Raw genomic sequence first — 26,166 nt, forward strand, 5'->3', positions numbered from 1 at the left:
GACAATATGTGGAAATATATGTTTAATTGCTATATTAATTGTTAATATGTGAATTATTTAATAATATGACTAGATATGCATATTTAGGGGAATTAAATATGCATGTGGACCCGCTTCTTATTAGAAGGGCGACTTTGGTAATTTGGCCTGTTGCGGGCATAATTGTGTATTTATGTGCATATACGTGTTTTATGTGAATGACCACATTATTATGTGGGTTTATTTGGGTTATTCGCAACGAGGCGATCCTAGGGAGCAAGTTAGCGGGAAAGTCACAACGGGACCCGATACCCGACTCGAGGTGAGTCAAGGGGTATGTTGGGTATTAGATATTTAATTGGTTATTGGGTTAGAAAATAAATAATTGGAGATATATTTGGAGTTAGAGTGTTTAGGAGGGAATATTGGGGAAATTTACCGTTTTACTCTCGAGGACATTTTTGGTACCCCGAGCCTTGGGTTTAACTCAAGTTAGATAAGACAAAACAAAAAGAAACACTTAGAAGCTCTGCCTAAAACCGACCCTCTCCCTTTTCACTCTATTTTTCTCCTTAAAACTCTCTCAAGCCAACCATTGGAAACTAAGGGGATTTTGGGCTAAGACCACTTAAATTGAAGCTAAGGATTTGGGAAAGAACTCAGTAGCAACTTGGTGGATTCATTCTTCAATAGAGGTAAGCTTTTAACTATGGTTTAGCATTTAAATTCTGGAAATTGCTGGCTGTTTTAAGGTGCTTATGAGCTTTTGAGTTTCAAAGATTGAATTGGATTTTTGATGAGTTTTGAGTTTAGTTTTCAGTTGGGTTTTGTTGTTGGGATCATGTTAGAGTTGTTGTGTTGGTTGAATTGTGTTGTTGGGATGATTTTGGGTTAAATAGAATAGAATTTAGCTGCTGAAATGGAGGAAATTTCTGGATTCTAGGAGTCAAGTCGCGACCTTGTTCTTGACAAGTCGTGACTTAGCTTGAATCAGGTGCCTTGGGAGGCCTCTACCTGGGGGGGCGCCGCGACTTGATAGGCCAAGTCGTGGCCCGTGCCTCTGGACAGAGAGAAGGAAGAGGCTGGTCAGGGGGCAAGTTGTGGCCCGCTTGGGGAATTCTGCCTTGGGAGTTTATTTTAGAATGGAACTTTTTCGTTAGGGCTCGAGATTGTTTCCACTGCCCGGTTTGGTGGAACTCAAGGCCCTAGAGGCGAGGACTTGGTCCGGAAGCCTTTGATCGCTTGATTTTAATAAGATCTTATTTTATGGTTGTGACTTAGGGTATTGCTAAGGGCTCAGAACCGGGATCGTGCTCGAGGGCCGTTCTCATTTACGCTTGCTTGGACCTAAGGTAAGGAAACTGCACCCAGAACGTGTTGTATGTGATTAGGGCTTAGCTCGTTTATTGTATATTAATATGATTAGGGCTTGGGCCCTAGGATTTGATATGCTAGGCTATTGTTTTAAATGCTTGTCGATAAATGCTTAAGTGCTTATAATCGTTACATGAATTCTATGATTAGGGCATGTGGCCCCGTTATATGAATATGTTAGTATTATGAAAATGGTTATTCACTGGGATTATATGATTAGCATGAGTATGTGCTTAATTTGTTGGGATGTGCCTATCCACATCTGTTTCTTATAAGTAGGATATGTAATCCTGGATCAGGGCTTGACTTATGAGTCAAGGACGGCAATAGCGCGCTGTGCGCTGGTCGAGAGGCATTGGACTAAACCAGCAACGTACTATTATGTTGATCGACTTTAAGGTCGTTGGTGAACCACGGGGGTTGGGCTAGCTCTATGGCTAGTGAGACAGAGTTAAGGGCGAGGCCCCAGGAGACTCTGTGGTCACATAGCTAGGGCATAGGCCTAGGAAGTGGCATAAAAGCCAACTGAATAGGACAGCGGCCCCAGGTTGATCCAATGATCATGTGATTGAACTTAAGTGATATTGGCTATGAATTAATGTCACTGATTTTTATTGAATGATTATTTTAAATTTATGTTTTCTGTTGTCACATGTTCTGTTTTCTTGTTGAGCCTTGGCTCACGGGTACTTTGTGGTGTAGGTAAGGGAAACGGAAAGCTTGACCAGCCATGATGTAATGACCAAAATTTCCTAATAAGGTTTAGGACCTTGATTAGGAGGTTGGGAGGGCCATAATTTATTTATTATGTTATTAAATGATTATATGCATGTTTATGTGAATTATATTATTATATGATGATAAATGCATGCATATGGGTCCACTTTTCATTATAAGAGAATTTTGGTAATTTGGCCCATTGAGGGCACAATTGTATATTTTCATGCATGTTGGTGAATTATGAGTAAGACCACATCATAATGTGGATTTGTTCGAGCCATTCGGCATGAGATGATCTTTGAATGCAAGTTATCGGTTTGGTCATAACGGGGCTGATTTCGGGGCTCGGGGTGAGTCTCGGGGTAATTTGACGATTAGTGCATTACCGGGAATTAAAGGGTAATGGGATATGATTTATTAGCATTTGATAGTATTGGGAATAACGGGAATTGGGGGTGTTAATTATGATTAATGAGATAGACGGGAAATGACGATTTTGCCCTTGGTGGTTTTTAAGGGTTTTAAATAAGCTTGGGGGCATTTTGGTCTTTTGACCTAAGGGATATATATCACTTGAGAAGGCTGTAGAACCTTGCAAAAACAGAGCATCAACTTCTTCCTCTCCCGGTCATCATTTTCCCTTCTTTTCTCTTTGAATTTTGAAGTTCCATTTGAGGAACTGATAACTCTATATTATAGAGTTATTAATTGAGCTTTTGAACTTAAAAATTTAAGTGAAATAGAGTGTTTGTGTTATTATTGTGTGGTTTTAGTCATTTTGTCTTTTAATTTTGTTTGTGTATTCTGTTTTAATTAATGATAACTCTTGTGGAAAATAATGGGATTATATTCTAAAAATGTGGTATCTATTTTGAAGGCAAAAAGAAAGGATGCTTGGAAAGCTTAGTGAAACATGTGCAAGGAAATCATCTTGGAGTTGAAATTCTGACATTTTGTTGTAGCATCAGTCAACTTTGCTACAGCAAAGTGTGTACAGCCAGCAACATAAAGTTTGCACATTTGGCAAGTGATTAAATGAGGGGGAGAGACTTGAATAGTGTGAGGATGAGGTGGAAAAGAGCTGAAAATTTCTGAAAAGAAGAGTGGTCCCCACGTGTAGAAGAAAAAGAAAGGGTTTATACCCAATTTTGGAGCCCTAGAGAGTTAATTTTTATCTTCTTCAACCATGGAGCAGCCACCATTTTGGAGAGGGAGCTGCCATTGTAGAGAGAAAAACACCCAGAAAAATAAAGAAAAAGAAAAAGAAAAAAATATTTTATTTGAGTGTTAGTTTTAGGTTAGGTATTTTCCTCTAATAATTTTATTTAGAGATTTGGCAAAAATCAAGAGGAAGAAGAAGAGGATTTTGGGGGGAAAGCTTGGAGTCTTGTGACAAACTCCATATGGGTTTTTCTTTTTATCTTTCTCTAATTTAGAATTTTGTATTTTTGCACATCTATTTATGAGTTAATTTCTATTTTGCTAGTATTATTTTCTTGACTTGAAATTGTGATTTGGTACTTTGTTGCATGAATGTTTTGGTGGATGAGTTTTGTTCATTCAAGTGTGTATATTGCCTAATGCTTACTTTTGTTTGATCACCAATTGTGGGTTGATGAATTAATATTAATTCTGGAAAGGTTAATGTTAATGGACACAAACTTGAATGATGCAAGTTCTTAATTTCTTAGATTTGGATTTGTGATTGTATAGGGATATATTATCACCTTGCATGACTTAGAGGAATTGTACTTATATTGGTGTTCTTGAAATTAATTGGGCATAGGAATATGTTAATTAATTAAAGAACCAAACCATAAACACTTTGGAAAAAGGATTATGAAATTTAAATACCTAGTCAACTTTGCCCAGTTGCTATAGCATTCCTCTGCAACATTGTTACCATAATTGCATTTTTAGGACAATTTAATAATTCTAGCTTGTTTCTTCTCTTAGTTTTTGTTTGTTAATTTTATTTGTTTTTCATTAATTTAGTTTTATCTTATTGTTTTACTTTTATTTGAAACCAATTTGTGAGTAATTAATTTTGTGAATTAATTTCCAATTTTCAATCCCTGTGGAAACGATAGTTGACTTATCACTTTATTACTTGTTTGATGACTGTGTATACTTGCACACACTATTAATTTCGCAACAGGAACCAAGCTAGGGAGTTGAACCTTGATGGTCTAGGGTTATGTTCTACCATTGAAGAGGGTGTGATACTGAGCTTGAGGTAAGTTTTTAGCCATTGAAACTCTGGTTTTATGCTCTATTTTTCATTTAGTTTTTAGTTGGGATTTTGAGTGGGATAGTTGAGAATTGATGGGAGATTTTAGCAAAGGTAGATTGGGTTATGATGCCTAGGACTTGTAGAGTGGATATTTGGGTTCATTTGGAAGTTTGGTTGAGGTTTGGGATCAATTCTTGAAGGTTGAAATTGGAAAAGTCGAAGGAGGAAGAATCAGGGATGTTTCAACCTGGTCCTAGCACTATAGCGCCCAAGTTAGGGCACTACAGCGCTGTCCAAGACCAAACAGTTCTGCTTGTAGCGCTAGGGGGGCAGCACTGTAGCGCTACCCTACTTTTCCTGATTCATATTTTGGGCACTTTTGAGGGTTTTTGGCTCGAGGCTTCAATTCCTAAGGTTCGGGATCGAATCTACTAACCGTTTGAGTACGATTCGAGGTCCCAGGAGTGAGGTTTAGGTCAAGAACCTTTTTATTGTTGATGTCATTAATTGGATTCCATATTTGGTTATGACTAGGTGACCGCTAAGGGATCAAATGATTGATCGTTCTCAAGGGTCGTTCATTTGTTATTTCTTGCTTGAACCAGAGGTAAGAAAATTGCACCCAGTATGTGATGCATGTGAAGCATGAGTAACATGTGAGTAGGGCATGACATGAATATTGAATTTGAGATTGATCAGAGCTTGAGTCTATGTAAATGTGCATGATCATAATTATGCTAGTGATTGTTAAGTAAGCATGCTGAATATCCTACATTTGGATATTTGACATATGATATATGCCTGGTTCCATTGCTTACTTGTGATTGGCACTGACTCATTAGTTAGAATTGGCAATGGTGTCGGTATTAACTTGAAGCTGTGACTCATTAGTCAAGTTCAGCAGTAGTACTGAGCACTGGTCGTATGGTATTGGCTTAAGAGTCAAGAACGGTTTTAGTGTGTTTAACGCAAGCCGAAAAGATTAGATATAATTGACATAAGCATTGAATGACTCATCATGAGCATTAATGCCTGACCAACCTCAAGTTAGATGAAAACTAAAAGCACTTGTCTAGCCTAATGGCTAGTTAGTTAGAGTCAGGGCTAGAAGGCCCAGGTGACTGCATCGTCACATGGCTATGGGCTACACGCCTCAGTATGATTATCAGAATCTCAAGTGTTAATCACTCATCTGGTTTAAGTTAGTGACTTACTCATCAGTCACTCATCTGATTTAAGTTAGTGACTCACTCATCAGTTACTCATTTGATTAAGGCTACACGGCTCAGCATGATTATCAGAATCTCAAGTGTTAAATTACTCATTTGATTAGGGCTACAAGCCCCAGCATGATTATCAGAATCTCAAAGTGTTAATCACTCATCTTATTAGGATTGACTTGATAGTCATCCACATAGGAGGGCAGAATCCACCATCATTATCTGGACTTATTTGCATGCATGAATAAGGCTTATTATTGCTAGGCATGCACATTATGACTTAGTAACATGTTATTACTGTTCATGAGCATATTGAGTTTTCTTGTCGAGCTTTGGCTCACAGGTGCAATGTGGTGCAGGTAAAGGCAAAAGAAAGCTGGACCATCCTTGAGTTAGAGAGCTTAGGTGACGATGTGTACATTTGCGGCTGCTCGACCGCCACAGCCGAGGGTTGAAAGAGGAACTAGGGTTAAACCCTATTTTGCCGCTTAGGTTGGCTGGTTGTAAATATTTTGTTGTAATTAACCTTTAAATTATATTTTTGGGATCCCAATGTATAGAGTAAACATTTTAGTGAAACGTTGTTTCTTAACCAAAAATTTTAGCCCTAAACTGCTAATCATACTTAGTTACATGATTATGGCCAAATGACTCGATTAGGGAGTTTAACACTGTTTAAAATGCACACCGTAACGGTCCTTGGGTAGTAGGGTGTTACAAACTTGGTATCAGAGCAAGCCAAAGTTAAGGATTTCTAAAGATAAGTTGAGCATGTACACTCGTCACTAAAGGCAAACTTCACTTAGGGTATGGTAACTATTTATGTGGTTATGCGCTTAACTGCTTAAATAGAATGTAAATATTTTACCTGCACAGTGTATTAGGGAGCATGAGATTCTGATAGAGTCTGACTCTTGATTATTGAAATGATTATATGATTACATGCTCTGTGAACATATATGAATTTGATTATATGATTACCTAATCAGTGAATATATATATATAAATGTATTATTTGCATGCTGGAGTTTGAGGCATGGTGTGAATGTTGGAAGAGCAGGGGTTATGAATTGATGAATAAATGATATGGGCATGTGTTTACCGCTGCAGTAGTTTGTGAATGTAGTGTGGTAAGATTTTTCTCGTGGGGAAATCTCTTGATATGCTCATCATGTTTAATGGGTCAAGTTATTGACTGCAGATTCAACCAGCAGGTATGTATCCAAGATAGATTATGAGACCTGGTGGTGGTTATACAAAGGATGGGAGTTTCAGCCAGGGTTTGAGTTCTTCATCCCTCAAAATTTCTAGCAAATGTTTACAGATTTGCAATTAAGATTATAGAGGCAAGAGGAAGAGATCAGGTGTTTGAAGCAACAACGGAACCTATCGGGGAACACCTCTTCCTTTGATATGCCAGGAGTGGCACCAGTTTTGGCTTAGCCTAGGGTTGAGAACAGATGGGAATCTCTCTGTGGAAGATTCCAGGAGTATTACCCTCCAGTCTTTGAAGGAGGCCTAGATCCATTCAGAGCTGAGCAATGGATGGGCATGATCAGTTCCATCCTCGGCAGTATGGGGCTAGTAGGTCGCGATAGGGTGATCTGTGCTACATATGTATTGTGGGATGTTGCCCGGACATGGTGGGAAGTAGTATCCCAGACACGAGATACAGTTGTGATGGACTGGAAAGAATTTAGGCAGTTGTTCAATGAAAGGTATTACTGTGATGCAGCAAAGACTGCTAAGATGAATGAGTTTATGAACCTGGTTCAAGGCAATGCAACAGTAACCGAGTATGTTAACAGATTTGATGGGTTGACCAAGTTTGCTTTTGATATGGTACCCACAAATGTAGCTCGAAAGGAAAGGTTTATCCAGGGATTGAATCCCAGAATAGCTCAGGGCATCAGAGTTGCCCCAGTGCATGAAACCTCTACCTATGCTCAGGTGGTAGGGAAGGCTCTTGCTGTTGAGAGCACAGGAAATCAGATTAAGCAAGAGGGTGTTGGCGAGCGTAGTGCTCGAGTAGTGACACCTCCATTAATTGGAGAGAGCAAGAATAAGAACTGGAGGACTTATCTAATATGCGCTCAATGCAAGAGGCATCATTTGAAGGGATGTCGAGCAAAGGCATGTTTCTTATGTGGAATGGTGGGGCATTTCAAGAGGGATTTCCCAAGTCAAGAGACATATGAGCAAAAGGGGATGGACAGCTCAACTCCAGCTCGAGTGTTCGTTCCAAAGCAGTCAGAGTCGGAGACTGAGATTGAGACTGAGGCTGGTTCCTCAGGGGTAGTAGGTCAGCTTTCTAGTTTTGATTTTTGTATTATGTTGACTGGTTTTGGTATCATGTTGTTTCTTCGCTTGTTGCATTTAGAGAAGCATAGACTTGTTATACAGATCGCATGGTTATGTTATGATGAGAATGTAGCAGTCTATTGGTAATCATAAGAGACGAGTTGGATTATCGTGGAAAGGACTCATCAGTTGTTCTGATAAAGTTGGTTATGACTGACTTCAGTATGATCCTGGTTATGGATTGGTTAGCCAAGTGTGGGGCAATGCTAAATTGTAAGGAAAGGATAGTAACTCTTGGGTTTGAGAGTGGGAAACCCTTGTGGTGGTTGGCATTGTGCATGGATTTTGTATGTTGATAACATCTGTATTTAGAGCTAGAGATCTATTGCAGGAGGATGCATAGAATTCCTAGCTAGTGTGATGGATACCACTTAGAACGTGTCAGTGGGATCAGGACAGACTGGATTAGTCTGTGAGTTTCAAGATGGATTTCCAGGGGATTTCTCAGGATTATGTTTACATAAAAAGATAAATGGTGATTGGATTGGTGCCAGGAAGGGAATCAGGTCTAGGGAACTGTATTGAGTGGCTTTAGCAAAGTTGTACGACCTAAAGTCTCAGTTATTAGATAAGGTGGTATTCTCTAAAGTGGATCTTTGATCTGGTTAGTACCAGATGAATATCAGGGAAAAAGTTATGCAGAAGACTGCTTTTATATTAGATAAGAGCACTGGGAGTGCTGGGTGATGTTCTGAAAATTTGGTTAATGCCAAGTTGTTTTTATGAATTAGATGAACAGAGTATTCAAAGACTATCTTAATTGGATTTGTGATCATCTTGATCAACGGTATTGTGATATATTCTTGGTTGGAGAATTGCCAAGGTCAAGGAATGCCTTAGGGGCAGGAGTTTCCTTGGATGGGCATGCTATTATATGTGCTTTGAGAAAGGTTTTGAGTCTTCTTACATATCAAAATCAATTTGCAGGTTGTTATGACACCTCAGTGACAGGGAAAAGTGATTGCCTATGCATCATGTTATTTAAAGGATCTGACCAGAACTAGAGTAGAGTTTCTGGTGGGCCAAGTGGCCAAATATATACTTGAGTTTACTCTTTCAAAGAGGATTAAAGGAAAATAGTTAAGTGACCCATAGATGGGAGAATTGAGGGCAATGTCTTAGCTGGATTAGCTAAGGATTATGCAGTGTCAGGTATGAGTTTATTGTGGTATTAGGATCGGACTTGGGATCCAATGGACACTAGGATTAAATGGGGAATTCTGGATGAATCTCATTCTACTCTTTTATTCTCTTCATCCAGGCATTGCGAAAGATGTATTAGAGTCTGAAAGCTTTATATTGGTGGCCTGGGATGGAGAAGGACATAATGGAATATGTGACAAAGTCCTCAACCTGTTAGCAGGTCAAGACAGAGTATCAGAAATCAGTAAGGTCATTACAGCCTTTGAGTATTCTATAGTGGACATAAGGAAACATTGAGATAGGTTTCGCAGTGGGTCCGCCCAGGACAGTGGGTCTGCGTGATTGGAATTGGGTCATTATGGACCATTATTTAAAGTGAGTTCACTTTTATCAGTAAGGACAAGTAACACAGCTAATCAGTATACAGATCTCTATGTGAGAGAGATAGTACGCCTTCATGGAATTTAAGGTCTATCTTATTAGATGAAGACTCTGCTGTTATTTCCAAGTCTTTGGAAAGGTTGTTGAAGGCGATGAGTGTACAGTAGAAGTTTTGTACAGTTGATTATCCTCAGACTGATGGTAAATCAAATAGAGAATTAACCAGTATTGGAGAGGCACCTTATGAAACGTTGTATAGTAAGGAATGTATATCACCCATTCATTGGAATGAAATGGGTGAGATATTATATTTGGATCCTGAGGTAGTTCAGAGGATCATTGAGGTTATTGAAAAGATTAGAGCTTGGATGCTCACTTCTTAGAGTAAATGGAAAAGTTATGTTAATTTGAGATGCAGGAACATGGAGTTCGAAGTAGAAGATTGTATCTTCCTTAAAGTATCACCATGGAAAGGGGTGAAGAGATAAGGGCAAGTTGAGCCCTAGATTAATATGACCGTTTGAATCCTGGATAGGACCGGTCAGGTTGCCTTTGGATTAGCCTTATCTTTGGCACTGTCAGCTGTATACAGTGTATTTTATATTTCCATGTTGAGGACATGGGTTAGAAGAGACTCATGTGCTGAGTTATGAGAATCTAGAGATTGAGGATAAGTTATCCTATGAGAAATAGCCAGTTTAGATTTTAATAGAAAAAATAAGCATCTGAGAAGAATAGCTATACCTTATGTTAAGGTATGACACATAAACAGTGAGGTCGAAGAAGCGACTTGGGAACTGGAATCAGTTATGCGGAATTTATATTCCGAACGGTTCAGATTTCGTAATAAGGTTTAGGAACTGGAATCAGAAGCGACTTGGGAACTGGAAACAGTAAAGAGGGGATAGTTGTAATGACCCAAATTTCGTAATAAGGTTTAGGAACTTGATTAGGAGGCCGGGAGGGCCATAATTGATTTATTATGTTATTAAATGATTATATGCATGTTTATGTGAATTATATTATTATATGATGATAAATGCATGCATATGGGTCCACTTTTCATTATAAGGGCATTTTGGTAATTTGGCCTGTTGAGGGCACATTTGTATATTTTCATGCATGTTGGTGAATTATGAGTAAGACCACATCATAATGTGGATTTGTTCGAGCCATTCGGCATAAGACGATCTTTGAATGCAATTTCGAGGCTCGAGGTGAGTCTTGGGGTAATTTGAGGATTAGTGCATTACCGGGAATTAAAGGGTAATGGGATATGATTTATTAGCATTTGAGAATATTGGGAATAACGGGAATTGGGGGGTGTTAATTATGTTTAACGAGATAGACGGGAAATGACAATTTTGCCCTTGGTGGTTGTTAAGGTTTTAAATAAGCTTGGGGGCATTTTGGTCTTTTGACCTAAGGGATATATATCACTTGAGAAGGCTGTAGAACCTTGCAAAAACAGAGCATCAACTTCTTCCTCTCCCGGTCATCATTTTCCCTTCTTTTCTCATTGAATTTTGAAGTTCCATTTGAGGAACCAAGCTAGGGAGTTGAACCTTGATGGTTTAGGGTTATGTTCTACCTTTGAAGAGGGTGTGATACTGAGCTTGAGGTAAGTTTTTAGCCATTCAAACTCTAGTTTTCTGCTCTGTTTTCATTTGGTTTTTAGTTGGGATTTTGAGTGGGATAGTTGAGAATTGATGGGAGTTTTTGCCAAAGGTTGATTGGGTTATGATGCCTAGGACATGTAGAGTGGATATTTGGGTTCATTTAGAAGTATGGTTGAGGTTTGGGATCAATTCTTGAAGGTTGAAATTGGAAAAGTCGAAGGAGGAAGAACCAGGGCTGTTTCAGCCTGGTCCTAGCGCTGTAGCGCCCAAGGGAGGGCGCTACAGCGCTGTCCAGGACCAGACAGTTCTGCTTGTAGCGCTAGGGTGCTAGGGGGCAGCGCTGTAGCACTACCCTGCTTTTCCTGATTCATATTTTGGGCACTTTTGAGGGGTTTTGGCTCGGGATTTCAATTCCTAAGGTTCAGGATTGAATCTACTAACCGTTTGAGTACGATTTGAGGTCCCGGGAGTGAGGTTTAGGTCAAGAACATTTTTATTGTTGATGCCATTAATTGGATTCCATATTTGGTTATGACTAGGTGATCGCTAGGGATCAAATGATTGATCGTTCTCAAGGGTCGTTCATTTGTTATTTCTGGCTCGAACCAGAGGTAAGAAAACTACACCCACTATGTGATGCATGTGAAGCATGAGTAACATGTGATTAGGGCATGACATGAATATTGAATTTGAGATTGATCAGAGCTTGAGTCTCTGTAAATGTGCATGATCATAATTATGCTAGTGATTGTTAAGTAAGCATGATAAATGCCCTACATTTGGATATTTGACATATGATATATGCCTGGTTCCATTGCTTACTTGTGATTGGCACTGACTCATTAGTCAGAATTGGCAATGGTGTCGGTATTAACTGTGAAGTTGTGACTCATTAGTCAAGTTCGACAGTAGTACTGAGCACTGGTCGTATGGTATTGGCTTAAGAGTCAAGAACAGTTTTAGCGTGTTTAACGCAAGCCAAAAAGATTAGATCTAATTGACATAAGCATTGAATGACTCATCATGAGCATTAATGCCTGACCGACCTCAAGTTCGATGAAAACTAAAAGCGCTTGTCTAGCCTAATGGCTAGTTAGTTAGAGCCAGGGCTAGAAGGCCCAGGTGACTGCATCGTCACATGGCTATGGGCTACACGCCTCAGTATGATTATCATAATCTCAAGTGTTAATCACTCATCTGGTTTAAGTTATTAACTTACTTATCAGTCACTCATTTGATTTAAGTTAGTGACTCACTCATCAGTCACTCATCTGATTAGGGCTACATGCCCCATCATGATTATCAGAACCTCAAGTGTTAAATCACTCATTTGATTAGGGCTACAAGCCCCAACATGATTATCAGAATCTCAAGTGTTAAATCACTCATTTGATTAGGGCTACAAGCCCCAACATGATTATCAGAATCTCAAAGTGTTAATCACTCATCTGATTAGGATTGACTTGATAGTCATCCACACAGGAAGGCAGAATCCACCATCATTATCTGGAATTATTTGCATGCATGAATAGGGCTATTATTGCTAGGCATGCACATCATGACTTAGTAACATGTTATTACTGTTCATGAGCATATTGAGTTTTCTTGCTGAGCTTCGACTCATGGGTGATATGTGGTGCAGGTAAAGGCAAAAGAAAGCTGGACCATCCTTGAGTTGGAGAGCTTAGGTGACGATGTGTACATATGCGGCTGCTCGATCGCCACAGCCGAGGGTTGAAAGAGGAACTGGGGTTAAACCCTATTTTGCCGCTTAGGTCGACTGGTTGTAAATATTTTGTTGTAATTAACCTTTAAATTATATTTTTGGGATCCCAATGTATACAGTAAAAATTTTAGTGAAACATTGTATCTTAACCAATAAATTTAACCCTAAACTACTAATCATACTTAGTTACACGATTATGGCCAAATGACTTGATTAGCAAGTTTAGTACTGTTTAAAATGCACACCGTAACGATCCCTGGGTAGTAGGGTGTTACACATGAGTTGGAGAGCTTTGGTGGTGGCGTGTACATATGCGGCTGCTCGACCATCACGGCCGGGGTTATTTTAGAGGAACTAGGGTTGTAGCCCTGTTTTGCCGCTTAGGCCGGCTGATGTAACTTTTGATATGTATCTATCTTTTTTTAACAGTTGAGTTGTAATATTTTGGGATCCCATGTTATATAAAACTTTTGGAATAAAAGTCAATGGTTCTTTGACCGAAATTTTTAACCCTAACCCTTGTCACTAACCTTAGTTACACATTTTAAGCCAAATGACCTGATTAGCAAGTCTAACACAATTTTAATTACACAGTGTAACGGTCCTGGAGTAGGAGGGCGTTACATCCTGTCTTTGGGAAAGTGGCTCTGAGAGCGTCCTTGGGGTTCGACTCCGCCCCTAGGACTCCCTGTTACTACTGTCTCGCATCCCTGTTACTTTGGCCTGAGCCTCGCTAACCGCTTGAGCTGTAGCTTCAGCATTAGCTTAGGCTAATCAAGTAGCTGCCTCTAGGGCCACAACAACCTCCTGGTGCCTCCGGTCAACTTCCTGCTCCCTCTGGATCATCCTTTGGACCTACTCATCTATCTCCCGCCGTTGCTGTTCCATAGTCGCCTTCTGGAGGGCAATCTCTGCAGCAAAGGTGTAGCGTCCCAAATTTGCTATTAAGGCTTAGGGCCTTAATTAGTGTGCCTGGAGGGCAATAAGTGATTTATTGTTATTATATGTGAATTTGATGAGTATGTGATTAGAAATGCATGTTTAGGTGAATTGAATATGCATGTGGGCCCCGTCTGGTTATAAGGGGCATGTATGTAATTTTAGCCCGTTGAGGGCATAAATGTGATAAATGTGATATGTTTGTGATATATCTGTGTAGCACGATCCGAGGCAGTCCTAGGAAGTCGTTAGTCAGAAAGTCACAACGGGGTTGAGAATCCGACTCGGGGCGAGTCGAGGGGTATTTCGGATATTAGATATTTTATGGGGTTATCGGGTTATAGAAATAAATATTTGGAGATATATTTGAGGTTAGAATGTCTAGAAGGGAATATTAGGGAAATTTACCATTTTGCCCTCGGGGACGTTTTTGGTACCCCGAGTCTTGAGGTAACCTTAAAGCTTAAGTTAAATAAAACAAAATATAAGGAACTTTCATAATTGTAGAAACCGACTCAAACTCTCTCTCTCTTCTTCCTTTCTTGCTTTCTCTCAACTTGCCAAGGGAATTTTGAGGGAAAGCTTTGGATTTGCGGTTGCAATTTGGGGAATCAAAGCAAGGAGCAAGGTTAAAGACAGCTAAGGGTCGAATTGTTCTTGAGGTACGGATTTAAGCTTGAGTTTTATCTAAGTTTTTCTCTGTTTAATTGAAGTTTGAGGAGTTAGAACTTAGGCAATTGAGTTTGAGTTTTGGCAGGATTTTGATTGGTTTCTCTAAGGTTATGTGCTGCTTAAAGTGTATTAGTATTAGTGTGGGACTCAATTCTGCTATTGGGATGTGTTTAGAATGATTCCAGGGGTGTTAGCTCGAAAAGTTTGCATGGGAACTCTGGGTTTCGGGCTCGCACCGCGGCCTGCTTGCGTTTTGAGGCTAGTGACCTTCGAGGGAATTTCCCAGGCGCCGCAACCCTAGGCTGGCAGATATGAGGCAATTTTGCCTCTGTCCAGGGGCGCGCCGCGGCGCTTAAGGGAGGTTGAGCCGCAGCCCGAATGTAGATTTTTTGGAAAAATGAGGGTTTTTAGCTTGGGAACTTGAACGTTAAGGCTCGGGAAGGTTCTTACTACCAGATTTGGTAGAAACCAAGGTCCCGGAGGTTAGAATCATGACTCGAAACTATTTTGTGGATTAGAACATGATGGTTGATTATGGTTCATGCGTTGTGACTAGGGTTTCTTCGAGGCTCAGAGTATAGGACTGTGCTCGCGATCGTGGTGCTTGGGAAGCTCGGGACACAGGTAAGAAAACTGCTGTTCCCGCAAAGTTTGTATGCAGGGCAGGGCCCTATATGATTGTGTTGCAGGGCGTAGCCCTTTGATTGATTTTATTCATGTTCAGTATCTGCTTTATTATGCTATGTATGCAATTGTGTGCATGTTCGACAAGGGTCGGGAACGGCGCAGGCTGAGGTCGGCAAGGCCGGGAACGACAAGGGGCCGAGAACAACGTAAAGCACGTGGAGTGCAAGGCCGAGTGCAGCAAGGGGTCGGGAGTAGCGTTTAGCACGCAGAGTGCGAGTTGTCAGGGCGAGACCCTAAATGATACCTGGGATATCCTTACGGTGCAGACCGCGAACCCAGGGCCTGGTAAAGCGCTTGGGACGACATGGCCGTATTTTTATAGCCTATTGATGGCCTGTTTATATGCTAGGTGTTTGATATGCATATGTTATCTGTTTGTGAGGGTTTTCTTGCTGGGCTTCGGCTCATGGGTGCTCTGTAACGACCCCAAATTCGCTATTAAGGCTTAAGGGCCTGGAGTAGTGTGCCTGGAGGGCATAATGGGATTCTGTGTGTGACTTTTATGAGTTTAATGCATGATTATGATTTAATGCACGTTATATGACTATTTGATTAATTGTGATGCATGACTATGTGAATTAGTATGCATGTAGACCTGATTGAGCATATTTGTAATTTGGCCATGTTGGGCATGACTATGTTGATACCTGTGATCTATGACTCGAGACGATCCTAGAGTGAGCGGGTTAGATGAAAAGTCAAGCGGGAATCTATACCTAGCTTGGGTTAAGCCTGGGGAGTTTTAATGAGAATTTGGAAATATATTGAGGTTAATCTTGATGATGAGAAATGTATATTCGATGATTAATCAGGTATTGGGTAGCGAGCGGGAATTATTAGGAACACTTGAGGAATTAGTGGAATTTGGGTAATATGACTAAAATGCCCCTTTATGGGCATAAATGTTTAGAATTATTAAGGGAGGGCATTTTGGTCATTAGGCTTGTAAGAGATAAATTAAAGAAGGGCTTTATACTTAGTGGATTTTGTAGAAAAAAGGGTTATAGGCTGAAAAGAAAGAAAGAAGAAGAGAAAAGAAAAGAGAGAAAAGCTGAAGGGGTTTTTGCTCCAAAAGAACAGTTTGTGGCTCTCCCAACCAATTTCCTTCATTTTTCTTGGAGTCAAGCTCAGTGGAGAGCTAGGGTAGGCTGAGCATCAAGGATCCTAAGCTAGGCTTGAGGATTGGCAAGGGGTTAGCAAGATCACATCAGAAATTGAGGTAAGTTCTTGGGGATTTTCTGTTTTAGGGCTTGACTGGTTTGGATTGTGTTTTTGAGCTAAATGGATGGGGTTTTTGGGGAAAACAGGTCAAGGTTGTGAAGGTGCAAGCCAAGGAGGTCTAGGGTTCGATTCAAGGTCGAAATTCCACCCACGGTATGATTTCTAAGACCCTATCCTTGTTGTTTGAGTGGATTTCTGGTTTTTGGGTTCATTGTGTTAGATTTTGAGTTTTTGGGTTGCTTGAGCTTGGGATTGAGTTCATGGGATGCTTGGGATGAGTGTGAGGTGTGTATAAGTGTGTTTTTGGGTTTGGAAAAGGTTTGGGCAAGTTTGGAGTTGAAATGGGAGAAGAAAATCGCAAGATGTGATTTTTGGTTTTGGCCAGGCTGCAACTAGCGCTACAGCGCTAGTTAGGGGGCGCTGTAGCGCTAGCCCCTGTTTCTGATGGGGTGGTTCTGCTTGTAGCGCTACAGCGCCCTCTTTTGAGCGCTGTAGCGCTGCACTGTTCACAGAGGGGATTTTTGGGCTTTTGTGAAGGGATTTTGACCTAGGGTTCGGGGCTCGTTTCCGCCACTTTGTTTTGGGGGTCTAGGACTTCCCGGGGGCTCAGGATTAGTCCCGAGGCTAGGTTTTGGACTTGAGGTTGGTGATGACTTTGACTTGTGGATTTTGCTTAGGTAAGCGCTAGGGCTCGGGTAGGATCGTGCTCAAGGAGTCAGGTGATCAAGGCTACCGAATCTAAAGGTAAGAAAACCGGAACACCCGAGAATAGGGCATGGGCCCACTGTGTGATTGCAGGGCACGGCCCTAGATTGTATTGTGTGCAAATGTGTAATCTTAGATGAACTATTGTATGTTTGAATGGTTATTTCTGAATGTATTATATGTGTGATTATAATGGAATGAACGGCTAAGGCCGAGAGCAGCGTAGGCCGGGTACGACAGTGGGGCCGGAAGTAACGCTCAGCACATGGGATGCTATAGCCAGGGTGGGACCCAAGGGATACATGAGTTATTCTACGGTGAGGACCGAGACCCCAAGCTTTGGTAAGGCCTCTGGGGCGGCATGGCCGTGCTTGTGTTAATCTGATGGTTTTCCTATTTATCAGTGAATTATGCCAGCTATATTATTTGCATATGTTATGTACTATTTGAGTTTTCTTGCTGGGCTTCGGCTCACGGGTGCTCTGTGTGGCAGGTAAAAGCAAGGAGTCAGTCAACCGACCATGAGTATGGAGAGCGTGGGGGCGGCGCGTACATGTTCGGCCTGCCCGACTGCTTTGGTTGGGGGCATTTTGTATATGGCTGTATTAAACCATTCTTTTGATAGTTGATCAAGTGTAAATCTATTTTTGAGTTGTAAATATTTTGTAAACCTTATTTTGGGATCCCAGATGTTTGATACTTAACGTTTTCAATGAAACTAAACATTTTTAAAGAGTACAGCCTTAAACTCTGGTTTATTCACACTTTTGGTTTTAGAAACCACTTAGAGTCAGTCAAAAGCACGATTTCTATTTTAAACTCACTAAGTAACGGCTCTAAGGTAGTAGGGCGTTACATGCTCTGTGGTGCAGGTAAGGGCAAGGGGAAAGTCGACCAACCATGAGTACGGAGAGCGTGAAGCGGTGCGTACATGTTTGGCCTGCCTAGCTGCCACAGCCAGGGGTATTTTGGGAGATGTTTGTATTGAAACTAGATTTTGTCGTTTAGCCGACTCTGATTATATTTTTGAGTTGTAAATATCTCTAAACAGTATTTTGGGATCCCAAATGTTAAACGCTTTATGTTTTTCAGTAAATAGAATTATTTTCAAAGTTTATGACTCTGATTATGGTTTGTTCACACTTTTGCCTTAAAACCTCGATTAGCGAGTTAAGTGCACGTTTTTAAACTCACTTAGTAACGACTCTAAGGAAGTAGGGCGTTACAAAAGGCCTCATGCCTCGCCAGAAATTGCGCCATCTCCTCCTAGTGAGCATCTTGTGGATCTTTTGCATTAGGTTGATCTCCAACCTCCACCTGAGGTTTGTTAACAGGATCGATGGGATCCTGAGTGGTGGAATCCCTAGGAGTCATCTTCTTTGTTTGACTAGATTTTGGAGGCATTGTAAAACTGATGAAAGTGTGTTTCTTGATTTCGTACTCTCAATGAAAGCACCAAAATGTTGACTTGTGAAATTGGCCAACGGGCGTATGTATAATATACTATACCTTTTGAACGAAATAAATATAATATACGACAAAATACAAATATCTTAAACAAACAAACATAAATTTTATAGTGGTTCAGCCCTGTTCTGATGAACAGTAATAACCTAATCCACTTAGTCTTTAGTATTGAATCACTCGATAGACAATTACATGGATGAATAGAAGTACTTACTCGTTACTAATTTTCCTAGAGTTTCTCAAAAAATATTCGTCCGATCTCCTTCAATGAAGCCCTGGGTCCTTTATTTATAGTACTTAGGGGCTATTACATGATCAGTAATACTGGGATCGTGGTTTGGTACACGATTATTGGGTAGTGGAGATACGTGTCCACCTCCCCATGATTATGAGATCGTAGGTCTTCTCGTTGTTTCTTTGGATCGTGGTAGACGATGCATGATTGAAACCTCTGGGAAAATGCTAAGTCTAGGTTGGTCCATGAGACTTAGGTGCTAGGCCCGATGACCTTCAAAGCTTGGGTGCTAGGCCTGTTGATCTCAGCTTGAACGAGCGTGAACTTTATCTAGTGAAGTGTTTTTGGGAGTTTAGGCCGACCACCCTATGAAGAATAGAGTGGGCCGACCACCCATGTGGCTCTTGAGCATGTCAGGCCAACCACCCCTAGGGGTTGGGGTCAGGCCGACCACCCCTAGGGGCTAGGGCTAGGTCGACCACCCCTCGGGGGTTTAGGCTTGGTCGACTTCCCTATAGGTTATAGACCTATCTTTTTTGCTCATCGGTCTTTTTTCAATACTTTGTCGTTTTTCGCTGACTCGTGATGCCACATGCCGCTTTCTCATTTGCCACGTCATCTCTTGATTTTTGAGGGATAACACCACGCTTGTTTGAAAAAAATACAAACTTATTTTCAACATTGTAAACTATTCAAATTTTTTTGAAAATTTGTAGGATATATATTGTAACTACAACGAACATCACCGTAAAAAAATTAAAAAAAATACTTTAGCACGTCTTTTCGGACATAGAGGTTAGCACTCCTCGCAGAGATATATAGTCTAAAAATAAAGAATTTTTCCAATATTTTTTTAAGGGTTTATATATTTTTAGATTCTGTATTTTTTCCCATTACCTGTTTGGACCCTGTATTTTGATAAAAAAAATTTTGGACCCTGTATTTTGTAAAATAGTTTAAATAGACCCCTAAACTCAATTTTAATGAAGAAAAAAATTGAATATAACAACACAATTGTTAGACAAAATTATTTTATTTTTGTTTTAAATTATTAGTTTGGTAAATTATTTGTAATTTTAGCTATGAAAACTTTGACCAAAATTGAGATTAAGATTCTATTTGAACAATTTTATAAAACACATAGTCTAAAAAATTATTTATCAAAACAGAGAATCCAAATAAATAATGGGCCAAAACATTAAAAAAAAAAAAAATTAGTATAAACCTTTTTTTAATTTTCCTTTAAAAAAATTAATTAAGCGATTTTTTTATTATTTTTAAAAGAAGCTTGTGAGCTGTTAATTTTATGGAAGTTGGTGCAGGGTCGTTCAAAATGAAAAAAGGAAAAGAAAAAAAGAACTTAGCATGTAATGAAAACCTAGGTATAGCTGTATGCAATATAATCTCCATTAAGGAAGAAAGTAAGAAGAAGAAACTGCGGTTCTCTTCCAGAAATTACAACAGAACTACATTCGCTTGTCTCTGTAAGTCTTTCCTTGTTGCTGTTGGCATTCCAATTACTTTTTCTCTTTCAGCAATATAATATAATCAGTTCGTTTGTTTCTCGAGAAAGCTCACTCAAATTAGTTAACTTTGAACTTGGATTCTAATGCCATTGTTAAGAATTAAATCGCGGTGCTTTCATTCTAGATTGGCTGATTTCATATCTTTGGGGATTGCCATTTTTACGAAATGAAATTCGACGCTTTATTATATTTTACTGTGTTTTCCCGGAATTTGAAAAGAAAGTGTGGTTTTTTTTTCCTCGTCTCTCTGTTTATATTTTGTTTCTTTTAAATAGATTATTAGCTTTGTGCAAATTTGGGTGAAAGGATTGCTGGGGTCATGTCTGTCTTATTGATACCCTTGAAGAGACAACATGATGTGAATCTTACGGAGCCAGATGGGAAAGGAAAGTTGCAAAAGTCAACAAGTTCCAATTGGCAAAATCAACCTTCAACGAATTCTTCTCGCGGTGCTTTTTTTCGTGTGCTATGCCCTGCTTCAAAAGCTGATTGTCTTATTGGAAAAGAGAGTTCTTTAATATCACAAATTCAGCAAGAAACTGGTGCAGAACTCAGAGTTGAGGAAGCTGTCCCCGGTTGCGACGAGAGAGTTTTCATTATTGGTTTTGAGAAAGAGGATGGAGTTGGTGAAGAGGCCAATGAAGACGGTAAACATGATGAGACAGAGGAAGAGGATGAGAAAATGAAAGAGAGGGATTCAATTTCTTTGGAAAATTCAAAATCTGATAACAGGATTTCATCACTTAAAAAGGCTCTGATACTTGTTTTTGAGAAAATGATTGAAGGGCATCGAGAAACAGATGGAGGGGATGTGGAAAGCAAAAAATCTTCACCATTTGTTTTGAGGTTACTTGTACTCTCAACTCAAGTGGGATGCATTTTGGGAAAAGGTGGCTGTGTGATCAAGCAAATGTCATCTGAAAGTGGGGCGCAAATTCGAATTCTTCCAAGGGACAAACTTCCTCCATGTGCATCATCGTTGGATGAATTGGTTCAGGTAATATGACATTTTTTTTAATCCACTATACAAATTACATTTACAGTAAGTAATGTATCTGATAGTCAGCTGTGATATGGGTGTGTGGTTGTCATTCCTTTCCAACGGGTTCAGTTGATGACTCAAGTTTACATTATCATGTTGCTTGTTGTTAGAACAAGATCAACAAAGTTACAGTTTACTATACATAAGCATGAAATTTGAGATAAGATAGTCTTACATGACAAGATCTATGAAGCAAATAGTCTGCGTGTCCTGGTTAGTCATTCTGGCTTTTGACAAAACTGGCAATTGGTTACGTGCTAATCAATATTCAAGTTGCACTTTGCTGCTTTATTGTGCACACGATAGTGTTTTGAAATAGATAATTCTAGAAAATTTAATTCAATGTATATATATATATATGACAGGCTCCTTCCAGGCAGTCCATTTAAATTTCCCAGGAGTATTCGAAGCCTTATTTCCATTTTTTGGGATGAAAAAAATTGTTGAAGAACTTCTCATAATATACTGTATGTGCAATTTTTTTTATAGGACTACAAATGAAGTAATGAACAATGTAGGAAGAAGAATTTGCAATTACACCTCATCTATTTTATCTGAACGACTACTTCTGCAATCTCCATAGATTTTGACAGGATCTTCATTACATTTGTTTTATTAGTAAAAATATCCTTTAAAAAATGCTTTTCCTGCTTAATAGTTTTTAGTTAAAATAAAGTAATAATAATAAGGAAATTAGAGTTTATAGTTATCCTATTTAAAGATTTATTTATCAATTTGTGGCTCTTTCTAATTTGATTTTTTTAAAAGTAAAGTTGTACTGATGAAGAGATAAGTCAACCTGTTGGAGAATGGGGAATTATCACAGTGGGTTTTGCAGAATGTTGAAGTCCTCATCAGTAGAGAAGAAGCTTCCATAAATTTTTGTTATATATGTAGTATAGGGGCAATATTGTACGCCAAAACACAAGTGGTGTAATTGAGACTCCTCCAAATTGATTTTAGAGTTCACGTTTAAATGAATAAAGGGAAGAATAATTACGAAGAAGTACATATCTGATGTGTAATAAATGAGCCATGGATCGTGGTTTCAGGGTAATGTAGTGTAGTTATTATATTTTGGTACTCTTGTGCAGATTACAGGGGAAGTTGAGGCAGTAAGAATAGCGCTTAATTATGTCTCTCTTCAGCTTTTGGGGAATCCCCTTCGAGATCATGACTTTTTCCCTACCAACCTTACGGGACCATCAATTCATTTATTTGGTCAACCTGGCCCTATACCTGAAGCATTCCCACCATCCATTTGTTCTTTTGCTGCTCAAGGAGCACCCTATGCTGATGGGCCTCGTAATGTTGATTTTCGTTCTGCTGCGCCCCCATTAATTCCTAAATTTCATGATGGTTTCCATGGTCGAATGAAGCCAGCTCCAGAAATACTAACCTTCCGGATATTATGCCCTGCTGAAAGAGTGGGGGCTGTAATTGGAAAGGGTGGAACAGTTATTAAGGCAATTCAGCAAGACACTGGTTGTGAGGTTAAAGTCATAGAAGAAGGCATGTCTGATTCTGAGGATCGTGTTATTGCTGTATCTGGTCATGTGGTATGATTTGACTATCTAATTTTTCCTGGATACTTTTAAGGTGTGACTTTTATTTTTGATAGAAAGAAATGTTGTCTTTGAGAAATGCTGATGGTAAATAAACTTCTGCAGCATCCAGATGACAGGGTATCAGCTGTGCAAGATGCAGTTCTTCGAGTGCAAACTAGAATAGCCCGGGCAGCACCTGACAGTAAGGAGCAGAGTGTGACAGCCAGGCTTCTTATTTCCTCCAATCAGATTGGTTGTCTTCTTGGCAAGGGTGGTTCCATCATAGCAGAAATGAGAAAATTATCACGAGCACATATTCGTATATGGGGCAAGGATCAAATTCCAAAGTTTGCTTCAGAAGATGAAGAAGTTATTCAGGTAAGTTTCTTTGAGTTTGATAAGGATGGAGATCGCATCTAGGGCTATCATTAACTTAAAAATGTCCCCCCCGCCCCCCCCCCCCCCCCCCCCCCAATATAATCAATTATATCTGAACCTTTGTTCATTGTTCAAAATCTGAACCTTTAGATTGATCACTTGCTTCTAAACCTCCTGACTGTACTGTTTGCTATTCTATTCTTTGTCAATCAGATAAATGGAGAATTTGAAGCAGTTCAAGATGCTCTTATACAGACCAGCACTAGGTTGCAGCATCATTTTTTTCATGATGCTTTTCCTTCCATTAATTATCCCACAAATCCTGCATTTTTTGATCCTCCATTCCTGTCTTTTTTGGGATTGCGGGAACTCTCACCTGCAGGAATGCATTCAAACTATGGCCCATCTTTTCACAAGTTTGATATGCTCCCACATGGTGGTTTTCAACCTCGTGATGATTGTGTTCCTTTCATGCACAATATCCATAGGTTTGGTGGCCCAACACTATCTGAAAGAAGACCGTGGGGTCCTCAGGTAATAATAGCTGTTATTTTGGTATTTCACTACGTATACATATACATATACAACTAACATATGAATATATATATGTATATTTTAATTATGTAAAACAATCTGAAGTTTCTTTATTGCTTTTGTTATATCCAGGGACTTCCTGAAGGTAGTGGTCCAGGTCTGCCAGATTTTGTTGGATTTCCACAAAGGTCTGTTTTGTTGTTAGGATATTTGCATATGCTTTTATGGAGTTTCTTGCTTGACTCTGCCTTGAATCTCATGGCTATGTCTCTGATGTGTCCATGTAGAGTCAGCCAACCAGCTATAATTACTAGCAGCACTGTTGAAGTTGTTATTCCTCATTCAGTTGTTCCTGCTATTTATGGAGAAGATGGTGAATGTTTGAAACAAATTCGTCAGGTACATCTTTTGATATGATATTTATTTTTAGTTTAGACAAACATAAATGTAATTTTAAGTAAAAATATAAACTACTAACTAAGAGCTGGCATGCATAGAGAAGTAGCTACTCGAATGATACTTGGAAGCTATTTATAAAGGTGTCTGTATTCTAGCTGACTTAGATGCATGCATATATTTATCTAAAAGGAGATTTATGCAATATTTTCTGCTTTTGATAATATAATTTAACTTCATTTTCTATTTCTACTTTGCCAAATGGAGACATGCATGTATTTATATATTTATCAAATCCCTCTTCCCCCTTCCCAAAAATTAAGGTGGTTTTAACTTTAGGAAATCAAACATAACCCTACATTCTTTTCAGATTTCCGATGCAAAAATTACAATTATGGAGCCGAAGGCTGGAGCGGTGGAAACTATGATAATTATATCTGGAACACCAGAACAAACCCATGCCGCACAGAGTCTAATTCAAGCATTTGTGATTAGTGAGACTGAGTCTACTTGATATTCTTGGTTCAGGTAACACTCATAGCTACTTTCGCTGGGACATCAACCTTGAGCCTATACATATGCTCTGTAGCACATAATGTAGCAAATATGTTACATTTTTGCTGTTATATATGCAGTCTCTGAGTTTCACGATGGAAATTATGGTCTATAGTAGAGGACCTCATTTTCTGTTTCTTCCTTCATTCTTGTGCACATGAATTCTTACTAAAACTCTAACTAAAATATCTCTAGTGCACTATTAAACAAGTTTGACCTTTAGAAACGAAAACGTAAGGTTGCCCTTTGTGCTTTGACTTATAAAGTTACTCTGATAATAACTCTATTCATGCTATTAAACAAGTTTAAACTTTCAACCAAGAAATTATATGGGTATCTTCTGGCTTTGTCAGTTTGTATTATAAATTTCAAAACATCTCTTACCATCTATTGCACTGCTTTGTGCGCATCCCAATTCACAATACAATTCCTAATGCTTCTTGAGTGTATACATTTGATACTAGAGGGGTATGCATTTATGATTTTGACCAGGGAAGTTATTTTGGCTTTAGGTATAATTTTTTCTCTTCTCCCGGACCTATTTGTCTGGAAAGGTTTGTGTTGAGACTGACATTAATTATATTTTAAGTACTTCTTTCAATGATCAAATTACTCCTTGAGAAAAACTAATAAAATTAAACATTTAACAACCCAAGTAATTTGCTATTTTTTTTTGAACAATGAACATTCCATTGAAAATAATCAGAGTGTGATACATCCAACGAAAAGATGAAAAATTATGCTTCCATATAAGTTCCTCATCCATCTTGAGAGTATGGACATCTAATCTATGATCGGCCATGAAATAGGGACACTTTAGAAAAATGAAAAATGGGATGTAAACTTGCAATATCCTTTAATAAACTTGGAGAATACATTGACCAAAGCATCCATAAAAAGCTTATTTAACCCATATGTGTTTTGCTTGTTTTGACAGCCATCATCCATTTTGTGTTGTAGAATAAAAAACTAACCTACAAAATAAATAAAGAAAAAAACACATTAATTTTGAATAATAATAAAATATTATTCAACAAAATACAATAAAAATTTATGGACAATAATAAGAACTGTCACAATATTTATAATAAATATTAACGGACTAAAAAAGAAAAGCTAAAATCTTATCTGCGAAGTACTATTATTACCGTCCGTGGATCCTTCAAAAAGTGTATAAGTACTTAAAAATTAAGTGAACTTGCCACAAAAAATGAAAAAAAAAACCATAATAATTATAATTAGTAAATACTGAGTTTAAATTAAAATAAAGTTATAGAAAAGTAAAAAATAAATGGAAAAGATGTAGAAGGCATAAAACTGTGTGACAATCTTTTATTTAAATGACAAAATAAAAGTGAAGATGTTTATCTAAAAGTATGTGGCTTAAATAACTGTTAATCATAACGTTTAAAAAAAATGGAAGGTAATTTTGAACATAACTGAACGAAACAAAAACAAATACAAAACGAACCGAACATAACATAACTTGAACGAAGCAAAAGCAAA

The 26,166-nt window shown here is 38.9% G+C and overlaps 1 protein-coding gene across 5 annotated transcripts in view; it reads left to right on the top strand.

The window, feature by feature from the left end:
- The first annotated feature begins 20,005 nt into the window (after positions 1 to 20,005).
- The window catches only part of LOC133805156 (KH domain-containing protein HEN4-like), a 34,530-nt gene continuing 28,369 nt past the window's right edge, over positions 20,006 to 26,166 (top strand). For 4 of the 5 annotated variants that reach the window (XR_009878872.1, XR_009878871.1, XM_062243255.1 and 1 more), the window contains exons 1-8: positions 20,006 to 20,166; positions 20,484 to 21,205; positions 22,345 to 22,809; positions 22,921 to 23,175; positions 23,389 to 23,709; positions 23,842 to 23,897; positions 23,997 to 24,108; positions 24,476 to 24,633. Coding sequence is in view for 3 of the 5 variants with exons in the window: in XM_062243255.1 (XP_062099239.1) it covers positions 20,528 to 21,205; positions 22,345 to 22,809; positions 22,921 to 23,175; positions 23,389 to 23,709; positions 23,842 to 23,897; positions 23,997 to 24,108; positions 24,476 to 24,619 (2,031 nt within the window). In the remaining 2 variants the exon portion in view is untranslated. The remainder of the gene's footprint in view (positions 20,167 to 20,483; positions 21,206 to 22,344; positions 22,810 to 22,920; positions 23,176 to 23,388; positions 23,710 to 23,841; positions 23,898 to 23,996; positions 24,109 to 24,475; positions 24,634 to 26,166) is intronic. The other variant, XM_062243257.1, reaches the window with a different exon arrangement.

This window comes from Humulus lupulus, chromosome X (genome assembly GCF_963169125.1).
Source record: "Humulus lupulus chromosome X, drHumLupu1.1, whole genome shotgun sequence".
Taxonomy (NCBI): Eukaryota; Viridiplantae; Streptophyta; class Magnoliopsida; order Rosales; family Cannabaceae; genus Humulus; species Humulus lupulus.